The sequence below is a fragment of the Gouania willdenowi genome, chromosome 10 (genome assembly GCF_900634775.1).
Source record: "Gouania willdenowi chromosome 10, fGouWil2.1, whole genome shotgun sequence".
Taxonomy (NCBI): Eukaryota; Metazoa; Chordata; class Actinopteri; order Blenniiformes; family Gobiesocidae; genus Gouania; species Gouania willdenowi.
The window spans coordinates 36,628,542-36,647,382 of record NC_041053.1 but is presented as its reverse complement, the minus strand read 5'-3'; the positions used below and the strand labels follow the sequence as shown (position 1 = coordinate 36,647,382).

General features: G+C 36.9%; 2 protein-coding genes across 8 annotated transcripts in view; one reads left to right on the top strand and one right to left on the bottom strand.

Annotated features, from left to right (window-relative positions):
* anxa5a (annexin A5a) overlaps positions 1-18,841 on the top strand; it is a 1,189,405-nt gene that overhangs the window by 928,240 nt on the left and 242,324 nt on the right. The window lies entirely within an intron of this gene.
* Positions 1-18,841, bottom strand: part of rapgef2b (Rap guanine nucleotide exchange factor 2b) — a 146,859-nt gene that overhangs the window by 71,221 nt on the left and 56,797 nt on the right. For 6 of the 7 annotated variants that reach the window (XM_028458936.1, XM_028458938.1, XM_028458941.1 and 3 more), the window contains exons 4-5: positions 18,156-18,239; positions 1,140-1,215 (exon numbers count right to left, since the gene is read on the bottom strand). In XM_028458936.1, coding sequence (XP_028314737.1) covers positions 1,140-1,215; positions 18,156-18,239 — 160 coding nt within the window. Of the gene's footprint in view, positions 1-1,139; positions 1,216-9,150; positions 9,411-18,155; positions 18,240-18,841 lie in introns of those variants that run through there. The other variant, XM_028458943.1, reaches the window with a different exon arrangement.

Below are 18,841 nucleotides of genomic sequence, written 5' to 3'. Positions count from 1 at the left end.
AAATATCAGCCAAAAATTATGGCCTATCTATACTTAATAGCCTATAACAAGGATTCTTATTGTAAAATGTATTGTTCCTTTTGGCCAAATGTGAAAGTAACATTTTTCGATAAGGATATAAAAACTACCCAAAGACAACAAATGGTCCTTTTGAGAATCATACCGTTTAAACGTTATTAGTCCTCTTTCGCTGCAGCCTCACATTTCACAACGCTCAGCCTTTGAGATTTCACCACTAAAATCTCACCCTGCCGTACCAACTGCTGCCATGACAACGGCCGCAGAGCTGCTTGTGAGCGAGAACGTAAGTGTGAATGTGTGTCTAATTGCAAATCTCGAAGCAATGCATGTGAGCGAGTACGTGTGCAAAAACACGTGAGCAGCAGCTTGTTTTTTTTTTTTTTTTTTTTTTGGTTCGTATGTGTGACTGCAGGTCTGTTGGTGTGGATTCTTCTATTTGAGATCCAACAAGTTGATAAGAAATACACTGATTAAAAATAAATGAATCGATTCTTTGTGGATTTTTAGATTTTGGAACCAGTGTTAATTTTGTTGACTAAAAATTATGGTCATATTCTTAAGCCGACTACATTTTTTTATGTGACAATTACGAGCCAATAACTAACTAGTTTTTTTAAAAAAGTAAATGCAAAGGAAAACTACATCATAATATATTGATATTTTCGATAACTAATAAAAAAATAAATTAAAGTTTTTCAATCAAAACTGCTTTTGGTGCGCGTAAGGCGGGACAAGCCAGTGAGTGATCCAATAAGAAGGAAGCTGATTGTGTTTGAGGTTCATAAATGGAAATTGAATCTTTATATTTTAGTTGACTAGAACTGTAACAGATTTAGTCGACTAAAATACTAATTTCATTTTAGTTGACTAAAACTGCACTATAACTGAATTAGTCCTGATGAAAATTAAGTTTCATTTTAGTCAAAAGACTATAACCAAAACTAAATTAACACTGTTCAGAACTCTGGTTTGGTTTAATTTGGATTTGAAAATAAATTAATTTGTATATGTTCAGAAGAATATAAGATTCTCCATGTGGGATGAGCAGTGTGTAGTTTTAACATTGTTGAAATGCGAAACATAATCTTTTGGCTAGAAATTGGAAAATTGTGACTCACCACAATCATCTCGGAAGGTTCCAGGACAATGCACTCGCATCCACGACGCAGGCTGCCTGCTGAACGCTTTCCAAAACTGTACAAACAAAGAAAAAAACATTTTAAAAAAAGTTAGGAAATCTACTCAACAAAAACAGCTAAACAAAATCTTCCCACACACACACTCCTGAGTTTTCATGAAAAATATAATTATGAAACTTTGGAGCTTGTGCTCACAGGTGCCAAGTAAGCATCCAAGGATTACCTGAAGGTCTCAGTGAGCCAACAAGCAGCTCTCTGTATCACATTTTTAATATACGCAGTAGAATTTCAGTGGAACCTGAAACGGTTTTGCGTCACGAAACAGAAGCTCCTTTAAACAGTAAACCCTCAACGTGGAGGGGAAATCTTCCCATGGAAAGTCCACTTTAGGCACGTCACAAATATCTACAGTATGTTTCTTTCCTGACGAGAAGGAAAACCTTCAGGATACAGACAATATCAATAGCAAACAACGTGAGGTAAAAATGTTTTACAAGCAGCTTGTAAGAACGAATACATGTAGCTTAACCAGATTCAACTCGTGGGTTTGGTGAAGAAAGAGGTCTTTGTCCAGGATTCAGCCTAAACATGGAGTCACAAGGAGTTCTTTGATTATTCATAACATTGAATAACCAATGTAACGTGCGTTGTTGTTTAGAAAGATAATCTCAACACCGTCTGAATCCTGTGAAATTATTGTCATACTCATGTATTCATTTTTGAAATATGTTTTTTTTTAATTTACACACAAAAAAATGACCAAAATATGTTTAACAAGGTTGTGTTTAAGTTAAATATAGAAATATCTACACATTTTTCTAATTTGTAGCTAAACTTCTGTCTTTTAATACATTAAACGAAATAATACCTATAGTATAAAAGCTTTTAAGCAGGTGATTTAAAGATTAACTGAAAGAAACAAAATCTGGAATTTGCATAAGTATGATTGATTATATCAAAATGCGCTCTTTAAAGCGATCCTCCACTGTTTTTACAAATGTGTCCTAAAAGCTTTGAACTGTCCTTGTTAGAAGATCATTGCCTAACAAAACACATTATTTTGCACCATATTTGTTTTATTAACTTTTAAAAATGGGACTACTTTACTGTTTTCTGTGCGCTGCCATGTTGAAATGACATCATTGATGATGTAAATCACCCCTTTTAGTCCATTGAGTTCTATAGGAGGTAAAGCGTTCAGGTTCATTTAGCAGCTTTTTCAGTCAAAATGACAACTTGTGCTGCTTTGGGTTGCTCTAAAAATCAGTAAAAGTTAAAAAAAAGTCAATGTAAACCTCTTTTCTTTTTTTTTTTTGATAAACAAAATCCATGGCCTGAAAAAAATCTGTGACCACAGGGGGCGTCAGTTCCATCTCTGCTGTTTCATAGACTCCATACAGAAGAGAAAAAGAGCTCCGTGCGTGTAAATACAGACAACCAGGATCGACTGCTGCTCATTAATGCCGACCCAAGTTGAATCTGTCGGCTGCAAAGAACCGTGTTCTTGTCAGAAATAGTTGAAGGTTTGGTTTAATGGTTTGATTCTGGATTTTTTGCTCCTCTTCTCTTAACTTGTACTGATTTTTAGAGCAACCCAAAGCATCACAAGTTGTCATTTTGACTGAAAAAGCTGCTAAATAAACCTGAATGCTTCACCTCCTTTAGAACTCAATGGACTAAAAGGGGTGATTTACGTCACCAATGATGTCATTTCAACATGGCGGCGCACAGGGTAAAATAGTTCCAGTTTTTAAATAAAGTTAATAAAACAAATATGGTGCAAAATAATGTGTTTTGTTAGGCATAAATCTTCTAATAAGGGCATTTCAAAGGTTTTAGGCCACATTTGTAAAAACAGTGGAGGATCCCTTTAAAAGCATCTCATAGTTTATTCTTAGAACAAAAGGCTGTGCTATTCATACATTGTGTTTTTGTTTTTTTCTCCCCATTTAGGTATGAACACATATGTTTAGATACATTATGTATTAATCCCATGGAAAGGGAAGTTACTTTTGTGACAGTGACTCCAAGTGGAAAGTATAACAAGCTGAAAAGAAACACTAACAAAAGATACATACATAATTAAAAAAAGATTAAAATATTAAATAATCAGGATTAAATGTGTGTTCAAATATAAAAACACTGGATTGTACACTACACCTTACAATCGAAGAAAGCTGTTAGGTAAGAGTGTTTATTCTACCATTTGTGTGGTATAAAGAAGGTTGAAAGTTGTACAAATACGTTAAGGTTTCATTAACGCTTTGATGTTTTCTTTGAAGTTTTCTTTACGTCTGCATGTTGATTCCAGCAAGATTATTTTTGTTTCCAAAAAAAGACAAAAAGAATCTTGCTTGAATTATTACGTGGAAATCAAGAAAACATCAAAGCGATCAGCAGATGCCTCTGACAAAGACTGGCAGTTGTCAGTTGAAACATGTCAGGATGACAAAGTGGATTTCCTGAAGAACAGATGTCTCAAAAAATGAAACCTTTTAACATATTATTCAAAAATAATATTGCTGTAAATATGAAGGTTGTACTATTTCTTTGATATTTTTAAATTTAAAAATCAGATCAATCCATGAATCCTCAGCTGTTCTTTGGTAGCATGGCTCAGTTTCAATGTTCTGTTCTTTTACTTGGCCTGCTAAGACATTTTTGTCCATTGCTCCTAAACTTCAAAGTTGTAGCTCATCAAAAGTGAGTAGCTCCAGGTGTGAGCGTTCTTCTGGGGCGTGCGCACACAGAAGCAGTAAGTGGAAGTCTGTGCAACTACCTGCTCAGAGACTGAGGAAGTGACAACTTTCATTAATCAGCCCGACAGGCGCTGAGTGAGACCTCCGGCACAGCGGGGGCCTGGGCACTTTGGAGCCTTGAGCTTGTGGCTACACGTTGTGGGTCAGACTAAGAAATCAAACACCAGCCTGCTGCAGAAAAGGTTATTATGGGAATTACTTTTATTTATTGACCCTTTCATTTCACTTCTTGGCTTTCTTTTCTCAACATTTGTTGAGTTGTTTTTGTTGTTTGTTTGTTTTTTTTTAGCCCTTCTGCCATTTCTTTATTATAGCTGCAATTCTACTTTCCAATGTGTCGACTGTGCGCTCTTCAAGCATCTTTCATGTCTCCCTCCCCTACAGTTAACTGCTAAAGTGAAATCAAAAGACTTGGTTACTGACTGGGCGGCAGTAGGAGGGTTAATGCTGATCATTGCTGTTTGCCTTTGCCTAAGCTTCTGTTCAATGCGTTTGTATTCCTGACATACACAGTGGGGACTAAATGGCAACAGTACAAAGAGCTTACTCAGTGTTTTCGCTCTCGTTCTCGCAAGAAGACAAACGCTGTGGTCGTGTTAAAAGCAGATTTTTTATTTTTTTTTTAATTCCCTGTGAAGATGATTTGTCAGCTGGGCAGCAGCTTCTGAGGCAGTAACAGAGTGCCTTTGATCTGGTTTTATAGACATTTGGAGCAAGAATTGTCTCAAGCCTTCCTTTGGCTCGTGTTAAAGTGGAAAACAGAGCAAACCGCACGTTGTGCAGCCGAAAACACGCCACCAAATGCAAACAGAAGAGCGACTTGTTCTATCACGCTCCATTATGTGCCTGACATCAGTAATCCAATCCTCCATTTTACAGGAGGCACATGCCACTAGTAATGTAAGATACTAGAGAAGGGATTGCAGCTGTGCAGAGAGGGGGTTTCAGTGGTGTTATACTCTTGAAACAAATATGGTTAAAAAATAAAGCATTAATGGGACAAATACAGAAAAAAAACTAATATCTGGGGTTTCAAAAGTCTTGATCATTAAAGTTTGTGTTTGGATAATCTGTGTAATCAATAATGTCATCATGTTTAACCTGTACAATCATTTTAAAACTGATGAACCTTTGTTTAACGATAAATCCATAGTGAAGGCCTCATAGATCAATAAATAGAAGATCATTAGCTCAAAAAAAAGAAGAAATTGCTGCTTGAAAGTTAGTTTTCCTCTCCACCATAAACAGCCTTTATTCACATTTTTTAAGACACGTTTTGGCAGAAAAGATGTAAAATTTTGGCAAATCGCATTGTGGGATATGGAGTCCAGTAGACGGACAATTTATATTAATGTACTTCTGCCTGGCAAAAGATGTAAAAGGTTGAAATTGAAATGCGTTTTTCCTCTCCACCATAATCAATCTGACATCTTTTTGGCAAAGTTTTGTGCATTGCATTGTGGGACGTGGAGTCCCACAGGCGGATGAATAGAAGTGTTCTTACTTCATTCTTACTGGGATTTTTTCAGTTTGCCATAAAAAAACTGTGCCAAAGTGATTTCCCAACAACAAAACAAAGAGGAATGTTTGTTTTGGGGTTTACATGGAAATATCAGAATCCAGGCAAAATAGAATGTCTCGTGGAGTGAGGTGACATCACAGGGAATACCGGGAACAAACTACAAGAAAAATGGTGTCGAGCCAATCACTTGTCACGGTAAGACTGAAGGAAAAACACTTCTATGAATTCTTCCAACCATCCCACAATGCTATGCACCAACACTTTTCCAACAATGTCAATACATGGATTGTTTACAGTGAAGATGAAAAACTTTCAAGCAGCAATTTGAACCGTATAAACCTTTTTTCTCAAACAAATGATCTCTGATTTATTGATCAATGAGGCCTACACTATGATTTTATCTAATAAATACTGTGGGTAGCAGTCTTAACTTTATTCCTAATGTTCTCAAAATATTTTCTGATGATGATTATTGATAAAGAATTTGAGCGTGTGCCATGATGTAAGGTTGGCTTTTCCTGAGAACTCCACTGTGTGTTGGCTGACATACTTTTAAAAGCAGATAAGAGGAGAAAACGCAGATAAGAGTCGTGCCAGGTGCTTAAGCAGGTATGCAACTCATTCACTTTGCTAATGCTAAACATCCGAAAGAGACAATGATTCAAGTTAAAAAGAAAATAAAACCTTCACGATGGAGACGGCTAAAACATCTCACACATCTCTCAGTTTGTGAGATGCTTGAATTAACATCAAAGTCATTTGTATGACTGAGCGACTTACTCACACACAAACCTTTGAAGTGGAATAATCACCAAATCAATGAAACAATAACCACAAACACAGCCATAATCAGCAATCAGACACTATTCATTGTTTCTGAGTATGTTTTTAAATGTACTTTTGACTCTGGGTTGTGCAGTACAACTGAGGTTAGTGACACTATTTCAGCTAAAATGACAGAATTCAAACATTCATATTCTCTTAGGCATGGTATTCTAATGTACAGTCTTTCTGATATTACATTATTTATAATGGGTCAATTTAAATTTCTCTACCGTCTACAAAGTGAAAATATTATATAAATATGTAAATACTGTTACAGTGGGGGTCTAACTGACATCACAGAGTCCGATAATATCTGCTCAAAAAAGATGGATATTTGTACTTTTTCTTAATTTAAATACAAATATTTAACCTGGAGACCAATTATTTATAGATTATACAACCAATAAAATGGGAGTTAATTACCTGGTTCATGCCAAACCAGTATGAAGTACAAAAAAACATAAAAAGTACGACATCAGATTAATGAAGATGTTCACACTAGGTTTGAATAGTAAATTGTTTTCTGGTATGTGTATAAATACGCAAGATAAAAACATCCTTACTTGCCTCAACCTGCAGACTAAACGATCCAATGTTCCCGCTGGAGTTATGTTGGTGCTGCTTTGATCAATGCGCAATTTCCTGATGCATTTCTACGGGTTATTTAGTTGCCATAGATAAGAGCAGCACTCACACTGTGAGAAATGATGCTGCCACCAACAGAAAACTATTGCAGCTTATGTTTAAAATCTCTTGAATCACGTGATGCAAAACTATCAATTGAGAGCTACGAAGAAAGATAATCACTCCAGTTTCCACATTATTTGCACAGTATGAGCTTTGCGTCATGTAAGAAAAACTGACTGTTGCTTTTAGACTTTGGCTGTGTTTGAAATTGCATACTAATGTAAAACTCGTACTAGGTCTGACGTCAAAATGAGTATGTAGTGTGTTCACATTAGATAGTATGAAAAGATCGAGTACGCTGAGAAATATCAGGATTTATACTATATTGACACATTTAAGTATGCACGGTGGACATGCCAATCATACCTCAACAGCCCCATGATGCATTGCAAGGGGAGTGTAAAATCATCCTGGGACCAGCTTTATGCTAAAAATCGAACATCCCCTTTTCAAAACAAAAGCATTTCTTATTTTCCTCCATTAGTTTAACACTTGTTTTGAAGTAAACCTCAAGTTTTGTCAGCAGCACAATGGCAGGTCTCTAAAAAATCTCCGGAATGTCGGCATAAAATGTGTTTTCTGGTAGTTTAATGGATCCAATGACCACATGTTGATATTCTTTATCACTTAAAATGTTTTCAGAACTTTCAAAGGTGGAAAATCAACATGAGATATTTAGCCTCAATGTGATTCAGGTTTTTGTCATGGGTTAGAAATGCATCTTGGGAATGGAACGCTCATCATCCTAATCCTCCTAACCATCCTTATAGTATATAGTAGACAGTATATACTCACTGAGTTTGTAGTGCATAGTATGGAGTGTGCCATTTCGAACACAGCCTTCATGAAGAGTAAGACTGAGCAATGAGTCCTGACAACAGCTTTAAATAATCTAATTGTTGCAATGTTGTTTAAAAATCATCAGTCAAAGATCATTTGACCTGTTATCAGAGCTTCAATACGGCTCAGAAACCAACGGTCAACTTGCCCAGAAACAAAAACTGAGGTGAAGGCTGACCATTCATTATATCGATCAGAATCGGTTTGGATAATTAGTTTATTAAAAATAACATAATATTTAAAAAAGAATCAGAGCCATAAAACACACATTTCAAGTTTTTTCTCTCTCGTCAGACTTGTCAGCGTGTTCCAGTCATGCAACCAGTGTCTCATTTTCAAATTAAGCCCTGAAGCTCTCTCTCAGTTGACTGACTGACGTCTCTCCTCTGGCCTTGGTGGCCTTGCATTCCTCTCCGTTATAAAACAAGCCCGAGCGCCTGAAATCTCATACCGTGTAGGTCACCAGTGGTTCACTCTGCCAGCCCAGGAGCCCATCGCCTGTGTGTGGACAGACACGAGCACACCAAAATCTGCACTGAAGGTCCCAGAAAGTGGAGAATGGTGGAATAGTGATACCTTAATGGTGGTGGATCAGAAGTACCTTATCTTTTTTTAAGCCACCCGCCCTTCAGAGGGCAAAGATTAAACTCCCTGGTTATGCAAGTGTAGAGTACCAGCAGGACAAGGGAGGGACAATGAGGGAGGTGGGTGGGAGTCTCCAGAGTGATTGGCTACCCACTGTGAGGTCAATGAAAAGTGCATGCAGACACCAAGCGCTCACCACAATCCTGTCAGACCTGCAGGCGACCGGCCAACCGACACCCGCCGCAAATACACACAATCCTTGACAGTAAACGCGTGCATTCCGAGGGTTTGCTTTGCCACTTCTGAACTTATTTGGTGGCACAGCGACCACACATGTGCAAGTGACTCATGCATTTTGCTTCCTGAAATACAACTTCACCGACTCTTAAAGAGAAAAGACTAAAACAGAGCTAGAGTACCCACACTTTCTGAATTGCATCAGTCATTCATTGCTGTATTCATCATTTATTCTAACCTGATCTACAAAACGACAGGATTCTGTCTTTGTTGTGGTTTCAAAGTGGCTGAAAGTTTTGACTAACTCCCCCCCAAACATCAAGCATGCACACACCCCTTAGACTAGCAGAAAACTCCGCACGCTGGCACATCCAAAATAACTTCAAAGCCATGCCTTACATTCCAGACTTCACCACATCCAGCTCCTGGATTAGAGAGGTGTCAGATTTGTTTTATTCTCATTACAAGCAACGAAAAACACAGGAGCTTCAAGCTTTACCAACAGTGTTGTTCTAAAATTAGTTTGGTTACTTACCGACGACACCCCAAACAGCTCCCTGAATGACAGTCACCTGATAGGACACGACAGTCTTTCTCGTTTAAAAATATTGTCTTTATTGTTCCAGATTTGTTTTCAAAAAGCAGGTTTTAAGTCCCGAGACCTTGACGTGACAACAACATATCGTCCCCACACACACGCCATGAGCTGCTGACTGAGATTTCTGCCTGAGAAAGGGAGTGTGGCTCTGAACGTGTGGATGAGGATCAGCTTCTGTCCAATGGCACTGCCCCCTTTTCTCCCTCGCGTTCCCATTCTCCCGCCCTCTTTTGCTCTCTGTGCAATGTTGTGAGTTGACTGCAGCCAGCATTCCAGCGTACACTCACACTTCCTGTCACAGAGTCAGTGGTGACTAAGAGGGTGGACTGTGTGTGTGTGTGTGTGTGTGTGTGTGTGTGTGTGTGTGTGTGTGTGTGTGTGTGTGTGTGTGTGTGTGTGTAGGTGTGGACAGCTCGTCCACCCTCTTGTGGTAAAAGTTGCTAAATGGAATAAATCTGCCTTAAATTCTAGTCAGTTGGAATCTCCCCACTTTGAAGTCTGAACATGTTGCTTGGATGGCTAATTGGTTTCTGCACTTTAGGTTGATTTTAAGGCATTTAACTATCTAATTTTAAAATATATAATGTAACACGCCAAATGAACTAAAAACCAATTAAATTTAGTCCTTTATTAAAACAGGACATCAAAATATAGTTTTTAAATTATAAGTAAATTGAGACTTTGTGAACATTTAAGTTAGGAAAAAAATAAATGGGGGTAGGATTAGATAAGTTTATACTTATTTCTACTCCTTTTTGTTCATGTGAACCGAGATGTGTAAGAATTTTGATATGCAATATACTGTTTATTTGTTATTTCTTGATGTTAATTAATTTATTTTTTATTTTAAACTGTTGTCATATACATGATCGAAATGAATAATTAAATCAAATCAAAACATATTTTCTGCTATTTAATGACTGCATCTACATAAACACATCTGTACATGTGTCTACATTTAAGTCTTTTTACGCCCCTATAATCTAAGCTGTTCTGACGGCACATTTAATATCCATATTACTAAACAGTTGTATGGTATATCGCATGTGTCAAACTCAAGGCTCGCGGGCCAGATCCGGCCCTTTAGAGCATCCAATTCAGCCCACAGGAGGAAAAAAATGAAATGAAAACATGAATCGTTGTGTAAATTATTACCTAATTCAGTGATAGACATCTCATCTCTTCTAAATACATAAATTCCTCCACAATATTTGGAGATGATTACAGGTTTCTCATGCTTATATCACATGGCTGCAGTCTTTGTTTTTTTGTTATCTAAAATTGTTGAAAGAGTGTGAAATTTTTCTTCAAATTGTTGCACAAAATTTCACCAAAAATATGATAAAATCTGGTCAAAAAAGCAAGATAATTTAAAGTGCAATAATTCATTACTTGGATATTGTCAGTGCCTTTCATACTTTATGTATCATTTATATGTAAAAGTGAAAACTAGGGCATGTTAAAGTTGAAATTGCGGCTGCCCACTTCTGATTAAACTGGGTCGTATTGGGCGCTGAACTAAAATGAGTTTGACACCCTTACAGTATGTGATGAAAATACTTGGATGGATGAAAGTAGCTACACACATTTGCTTTGAGTCCAAAAAATATGTGCAAAAATATCTATAGATCATGTTTTAATTTAAACCTAACATTAACAGTTGGATCAATCACTCCACTTATAAAACTATTTAATAAAAAAATAAAGTGACCAGTAATGGTTGATGTTCATGAGCGTCACATCTCACAGCAGGAGAGTAGCACCACTATAGAGTCGAGCCGTGTGTTCAACAAAAGAACAAAGCTTTCAGTCAATGCCGCTGACAGAGAGATTACTTTGTTTTGCTTCCAGGCTTTCTGCTCTGACAAACATATGAATTACTTGTAGCAACATGACAAAAAATAAGGGTTTTTTTTTTTTGCTGTGAAAACATTCCTTTTCAATAAAATGCATCCATTCAATTTCTGTAGCCGTGTCTCCTGTTTGGGAGTCACAAGGTGTTGGAGAACACACGGTGACATAAAATACCTCACACCTGCTCATTACTCCTTATTCCTTTTACATCTTTAAACTGTGGGAGGAGACACAAAGAAAACGTGCAACCTGTGAACAGAACTGGGATTAACGCAACCCTTTGCACCACTGATCAGCTCGTTTTTGTTCTTCACAACTTCTACAAATGCACGGTTACATGTTTTTTTTTTAAATTCGGAATTAAAGTGTTCTGCTGTTTAGATGAAAATAGTAATTCCGAATTGAGGCTTACATGGAAAACACATTTGTTCACCTTTATTCAATTCCGCTTAAGGTCTGGTTAGGGGTGTTGAAAAAAATCTATTTGGCAATATATCGTGATATTACCTTTATTTAACCAGGAAAGTCTTTTCCACAGCAGGAGACATTGCAACTGCACAAAAAGAAGTTTCGCTGAAACCTGGGCATGTTGACCAGCTTGTGTTTTTTCCAAAAAACCTAAAAAGAAAGTACTAACTTTCTGCATTCATTTGTTGTTCTAGGCATATACCTCTGTTAAGTTGCACTAAAGTCATGTTGCACTAAAGTCATGTTGCACAAAAGTCATGTTGCACAAAAGTCATGTTGCAGTAAAGTCATGTTGCAGTAAAGTCAAAGTTGGTTTAAAAGGCACAGGCAGATATTATGTTTCTATTTGAAATTGTTGGCACAGGACACGTTAAAGCCAATGTTTTGAGTGTAAAATATGCCAATAAAATGTTAATCATACATAATGTTCTCATGAAGGTGTACACATTTACAGATTAGTTGTGGCTTAAGTCATATATAAAAAACAAAATTGTAATAATCGCCTTATACTTTAATATCGGTATATATTGTATCGTATTGTGACCTATGTATCGGGATACAAATCATATCGTCAGATGCCAGTTAATACACACCCCGAGGTCTGGGGATTGGGAAGTATTCTGATTGGACAGGGGGCAAAACGTGACTTATCACGTCTAACGGGAAAAAACACACAATAAAGCCTTTCTTTTTGGCCACAACATAGAAGACCACAAAATAAGAACTATTTTCGCTTTCATTTTGATTGTAGTTTGGAAGCAGCAGCTCGACAATAACATACGGTTTCACTTTGGTCAGCTGAGGAGGTTTGTTGTTTTTTCCAGATAGACGTGAATACGTCAAATTCAATCAGAACCCTTCCCAACCCCCAGAACCTAAACCGGAATATGAAGGCGAATAAACAAGTTTCAATGTAAACCTCAATTCGGAATTCCTATTTCCATGTAAACAAGAAGCAGAATACTTTAATTCAGAATTATTTAATTCAGAATAATTAATTCCGAATTAAAAAACACCACGTAAACGTTGATAATTCATCATCTACAGCCGAGATTCTAGACAAACTTTCCAGAGGCAAATGTGATGAGATAAACATTCTCGTGCCAACATGAACCATGATTACATATACAAGCTTACTAAATTAAAGTTTGGCAAGAGAACGGAGATGAGGGAGTGCGTGTCATAAGTCAGCAGAAGTGAAACTAACACATGGTTAATTCAGATCATGTCTACAATGGAAGGATAGAATTGCTTACAGTGTAGTGATACTAAAACAGCAACTGAAATTATATACATGCTCATCCTTTTCACCGTTAAACGTCCCGAGTCAATAAACTCACTGGAAAAAACATTCCTATTTTGCATTTTATTTTAATGTGTTTTTTACTTCAGGTTTTTGAGCACTACCTCCTAAAATATACGGTAAGATGATCATGTAAGATGATAAAACAGAAGCTGTGTGCGAAAGATAATGAGGAACAATGGTCTGAACACATGGGAACAGAATAACTGCTGAGGAATAGAGGAAGACAATGGATTAAAAAGCATAAAAAGCAACATTCCTCTTTAGGCGGCCTTTCACCCAGTTTCACTACTTTTACGACACACTTCCAGTTCTGACAGCCCACGACATGTCCAAGCATGCTTTTACTGTCAGTGTAATTATTAAAACTTTTAAAAGCAGCATCAGCTCTGCAGTCCCCTACCATGTGCAGTGAGCAGTGTTGCTCAAGGAGAACATGCAATCCCCACAGTAGCCTCTTAAACAGATAGCACTCATTTATCGGTGAAATAATATTTTGTGTGCCTTTATGTTATCAAGCCAACTAATCCTACATATTGATGAGTTTTTGTACAATTGCCCCTCATTGGTAAACTTTTTATTTTTAGATTATTATTATATTATTATTATATTATTAATAATAATGATTTTTATTTTATCTATTCATTTATTTTGATACTTTTTTAAGCTTAATTTATTTTTTTTGATGATTAATATGATTATTTTATTTTCATTCATTACCATTTTTTCTTAACTTTTTATCTTTTTTTAATATATTTTCTTTCCATTTCTTTTAGTTTTTTATTACATTTAATCAAATGTATTTTCATTTTCATTTTATTTATTCATTTATTTTTTTTGATGATAAATGATTATTTTATTTTCATTCCATTCTCATTTCTTTTTCTCAACTTTTTCTTTTTTTAAATATATTTTCTTTCCATTTCTTTTAGTTTTTTATTACATTTAATATAATGTATATTTATTTTTATTTTATTATTTGATTTCTTTCTTTGCCACATGAGAAGCTAAAAAAAAAAAAAAAAAAACACCTTCTCTGTGGAGGTGTAATGACCTCGTTCCCTGTGCGACATGCATCAACATGAGCCATTTTGGCTGTCATGTAAATCTGACAAACTGTCTGGGAAAATGGTGCGGTTTATGATGGGGAAAGGTGCCATTTTTTTCTTTAATGGGTACATGACAACATGACGCATTGACCTGCATCATTGGGTTGTTAAGATTGATCTACAATGTGGTTATAGTGCGTTCTGCGCCGGGTTTTAATAAAGCACGGAGCTGTAGCTTCTTCACCTCTCTCCCATGGTGCAGCGCTCCTGTAGCTACCGAGAAGGAGGATTGTGTGAGAATGATGAGATCGTTCGTGTTGTCCCCCCGCCATCAGTGTATATGTGAGAAGCGGTTCTCTGCAGGGACCGTCTGAAACCAAACTCCACCACATTTGTTTCAAAGCTTCGGAAGTCCCACTGGACTCCATTTCAGTTCCTCATGTCACAAACATTTTCCCCTTGAAGTCCATTTGTTTGGCGAACCTGTTCCCGTCCTTGTGACAAATGAGACAGGAGGGATTTTTTATATTTTTGATTCTGTTGCACCTCAAACTTCTGAACTGAACTAGTGGGAAAAAATCCTGGTTTGAAGGAATAAATCTAAGGACACAGTTTGGTTCCACAGAGGGCTGTTGTGTTATTAATCTTCAACATACGACAATCCAGGTTGTGAATAATGGTGGAAGACTTTTTCACACCTCTTATTAAGCTAGTGTCAGAATATTTAATTAATAATAACCTGACAGCAATATTGGAACAATATAACCGAATACAGGGACTTCCTGTTACTAAGCTTGGCTATTTTTGTTTTTTTGTGCCATAGATCATAGATCAATAATCCCAAATCATTTGCCTAAAAAAAGATGGTGTGAAATGTTGAAATTAAAATCATTCTTATTGCGATTTCTTGTGTTTGCCCCCAAAAATGCTGCCAAAGTGACTTCCAAACACATTTCGGTGTTTTTCACGGACTGGAAGTTGTGGCAAAAACAAAACATGGTTTACACGGAAAGATTCGATTCCGGCCAAAATTTCAATGTCTCGGAGTGATGTGAGATATCTGGAGAAAACCTGGAGCAACTAGAACAGAATGGGTCAAATCAATCACTGTGCTTCCTTGTCCGGTGAAGAAACACAAGTTACACTTTTATGCATCTGTATACGGGACTCCATAACCCACAATGCAATGTGACAAAACTTTTCGACAATGCCAATAAAGACCATTTTAACTTCTATCTTCCCTCTTTTTTTTGAGCAAATTATCTTTGATTTATTGATCTATGAGGCCTACACCCTGGCTGTGTTCCAAATGACCTACTAACGTACTACTCATACTAAGTCTGATGTCAAAATGAGTATGTGGTGCGTTCACATTAGATAGTATGGAAAAATTGAGTACGTGAGAAATACCAGAATCAGAATCAGAATCAGAATCAGAAATGTTTTATTTGCCATGTACAGTTTTGAGGACAGTACAAGGAATTTGACTTGGTGGTTGGTGCACAAAACAAGCAACAAAAAGAAACAAAAGAAATAAAAACAACACAACATAGAACAACCCAGCAACAATAATAATAATAATAATGATAAATATAAAGGATGAGGGATAAATAAAGGATAGATAGAGAATAAATGATAAATAGGATAAATATAAATATATATATACAGTGCAGCAGGTATCAAGCTGGCGGAGGTGGTGATCGGGTGGGGGGGGGGGGGGGGGGGGTTCAGTGGGTGACTTGGGGTGTGTTCATGTGGATGGTGGCAGAGGGAAAGAAGCTGTTTTTTGTTCAGGATGTATACTATATTGGAATATTGGAATATTTCCTAAATATGCACGGCCGGCACACGAGTCGTACTCAACCACCCCATGATGCATTGCGAGCAAAATCATCCTGGGTCTGGCTTTAAGCTAAAAGTCAAACTTCCCCTTTTCAAAACAAAAGCATCTCTTCTTGTCTTCCATTAGATTTTTTAAGCCTTTTGTTTTGAAGTTTACCAGAAGTTAAATCAGTAGCACAATGGAGGGTCTCTGAAAATCTCAAAAATGTCAGCAATGTGTTTCTGTGAGTTTTATGGATCAAATGAGCACATGTTGATATTCTACTTGGTCACTTTCTCACTTAAAATAGAACTTTCAAAGGTGGAAAATCATCAGAGATATTTAGCCTCAGTGTGATTCAGGTTTTTGTTGTTGTAGGTTCCAAATGCATCTTGGGAAACTTGGAAGTATACTTCAGTGAGAACGCTCATCATCCTCATCATACTAATAGTATATAGTAGACAGTAAACACTCAATGAGAATGTAGTGCATAGTACGGAGTGTGCCATTTCAAACACACCCCTCTGTCACCATTATATATAACAACAATATTCAACTTTAAAGTTTATTTTCTTTAATGTAATTGAGAATTCAAAGGTTGTCGATGTGATGAACATGGTGAATAATTATAGCGAAAAACACCTTTGCAACTATTGTTTGAAGAGTTTCTTCAACGCCTACAAATGTTCTGTTGCCTCTTCATGGATTTCAGTCACATGACCGTGAAGCTTCACTTCCTCAATTTTGTGCAACGAATCAACAAAAGAATCATTCTGAATAAGAAAGCTTATCGTCATGCCCATGCAGCCTCACTCGTGCCTCGTAAACACTTTCTTCTCCTCCGTCGCTGTGATCAGGCATTAACATTAATCTACCAATACCTGCTAATCCCTCTTTAACATCCTGCTCGCTCACTTTCACCTTGGCAAAACAAAAAAAGGTTACATTTCATTAGGGGGGGGGGGATTTCTGGCACCTTTCCAATGAAGTCCTTCATTTTGAATGTCATGTTTAAATGAGCCTGACCACAATTGACCCCATGCTGTAGGAGAAAGTCACCATCAAAGGCTTGGAGTGATCGTAGGTGTGTTGCGCAATGAATAAAAGAGCATTGTTTTTTCAGACGCCCACTAAAAATTATCATGTAACAGATCCACTTGTAAAATCCCAGCTTTGAAACATTTGTGTCCGCCTGACGTCAGAGGTGTCTGCTAACGGCTGAGAAAAAAACATGGTCCACTTGATGCGGTTCTTAATAAAAAATGTATGAAAACTAGGTAGTGGACACAGTTTCATAATAATAATGCATTGGATTTTATATAGCGCTTTATCATAGACACTCAAAGCACTTTACAGAATGAAGGTATTATTCTTTCACTCCACACTTTGTGGTGGTAAGCTACAATTGTAGCCACAGCTGCCCTGGGGCAGACTGATGGAAGCGAGGCTGCCATAGTGCGCCATCAGCCCCTCCGACCACCACCAACACTCACACACTACATTCATACTATGCAATGTGGGTGAAGTGCCTTGCCCAAGGACACAGTGACAGATACCACTGCAACGACTGTCCCCCACTGTACATTTACAGCAGCATTTTAGTCAACCTTTTTTGGATCGTGACTCCATTTTAATGTCACACATTTCTGACGAACCCAAAGACTTTCATTTTCCTCTTAGAATTAGTTTTGGATCATGTTTGTTATGCTGCGTTACAAACTCAGAGTAGCCAGGATTTGTGATTTTTGTTTTAAAATACAAAAATTATATTTCATTCTAGTCTATTCTTTTATTATTTAATATATATATTATTTGTTATATTTTAGATTTATATTTGAGAAAGTGAAAATATAGAAGACAGTTTCTTCTGATTGTGTGTTGTGTTTTAATTTTCAAAAGAATAATTAAAAAATAAATAATCAGAAACGCATTCTTTAATCAATTATTAGACATTTCAGGCGACCCCATTTCAATTCCAGTCAACCCCACATGGAGTCACGACCCCAAGGTTGAATAGCCGTCATTTACAGACTTAAAGTTGCTGCTGCTACTTGAGTTTAGTGTATAAAGGGTAAAATAAAGGGTCTTTTGCTTGCTGATAACAGTTAAAACACACGTAATAAGATACAAATGTACTGTATAGAGTCAATGATTTATATGGATTGCCTTGGGATCTGGGTACTCAGTACACTTTATCCCCCCAGTCCAACGCCCCTGCCTACCAGACCCAAGTCCCTGATTAGGCCTTGGATCTGAACCAGCAACCGTCAAGCTAAAAGTGTGTCTCAGTGTTTTAGAATCACAACCTATTTGAGTAAGATTTGAGCAAATATTTGCGGAAGAAAAAAAAAAAAAAAAACATCGCAAACATCATTGGCATCATTTCTTTGATTCAGCTGCAATCAGATTAAAAGAGGAACAAGTTTTAAAAGTGTGAACATCTTACCTGCTTCTGGGCAGAAACATTGACTCCTTGATGAAAACTGAGCCAGATAAGAGGATGTACCAGCAGCTTCCAATGTCATCAGGGCTGGAAGAGATTGACAGAAAACAAAAATATTAGGTAAAAGCACCAAACATGCAGAGAAACACGGTGGCACATTACATTATTCTCCAAAACTTGCGACTTTTGAAAATATACCTTTGTGTCTTACGTGGGTAACATGAGACTAAACTCATTAGATCGGTTTGGTTTTTGATTCATTTGAGCAAAAAGGCCACATTGATATCCTAAAAGAAAAAAAAGAAAATATTCCTAGGTTTATTCTTGATTTCAAACAAAAAAAAGATTGACTTAATAACTTTTTTTGTGACCCAAGGTGGAACCTGACTAATATGTTAAGGTTTCATTTATTCAGACAACTGTTCCTCAGTTAATCCACTTTGATTGCCTGACATGTTTTGACTGGCAACTGCCAGTCTTTGTCAAAGGCATCTGCTGATCGGTTTCCTTTGATGTTTCATTGACTTCCGCGTAATAATTCCAACAAGATTTCTTTTGACATGTAATAAAAATAATAATATTAAATCACTTCTCAAAACACACCTACAACCACATATTATTCAAGAAGAAGACAAAAATTATCTTTCTGGAATTATTACATGGAATTATGGAATGGAACCTGAGTGTCC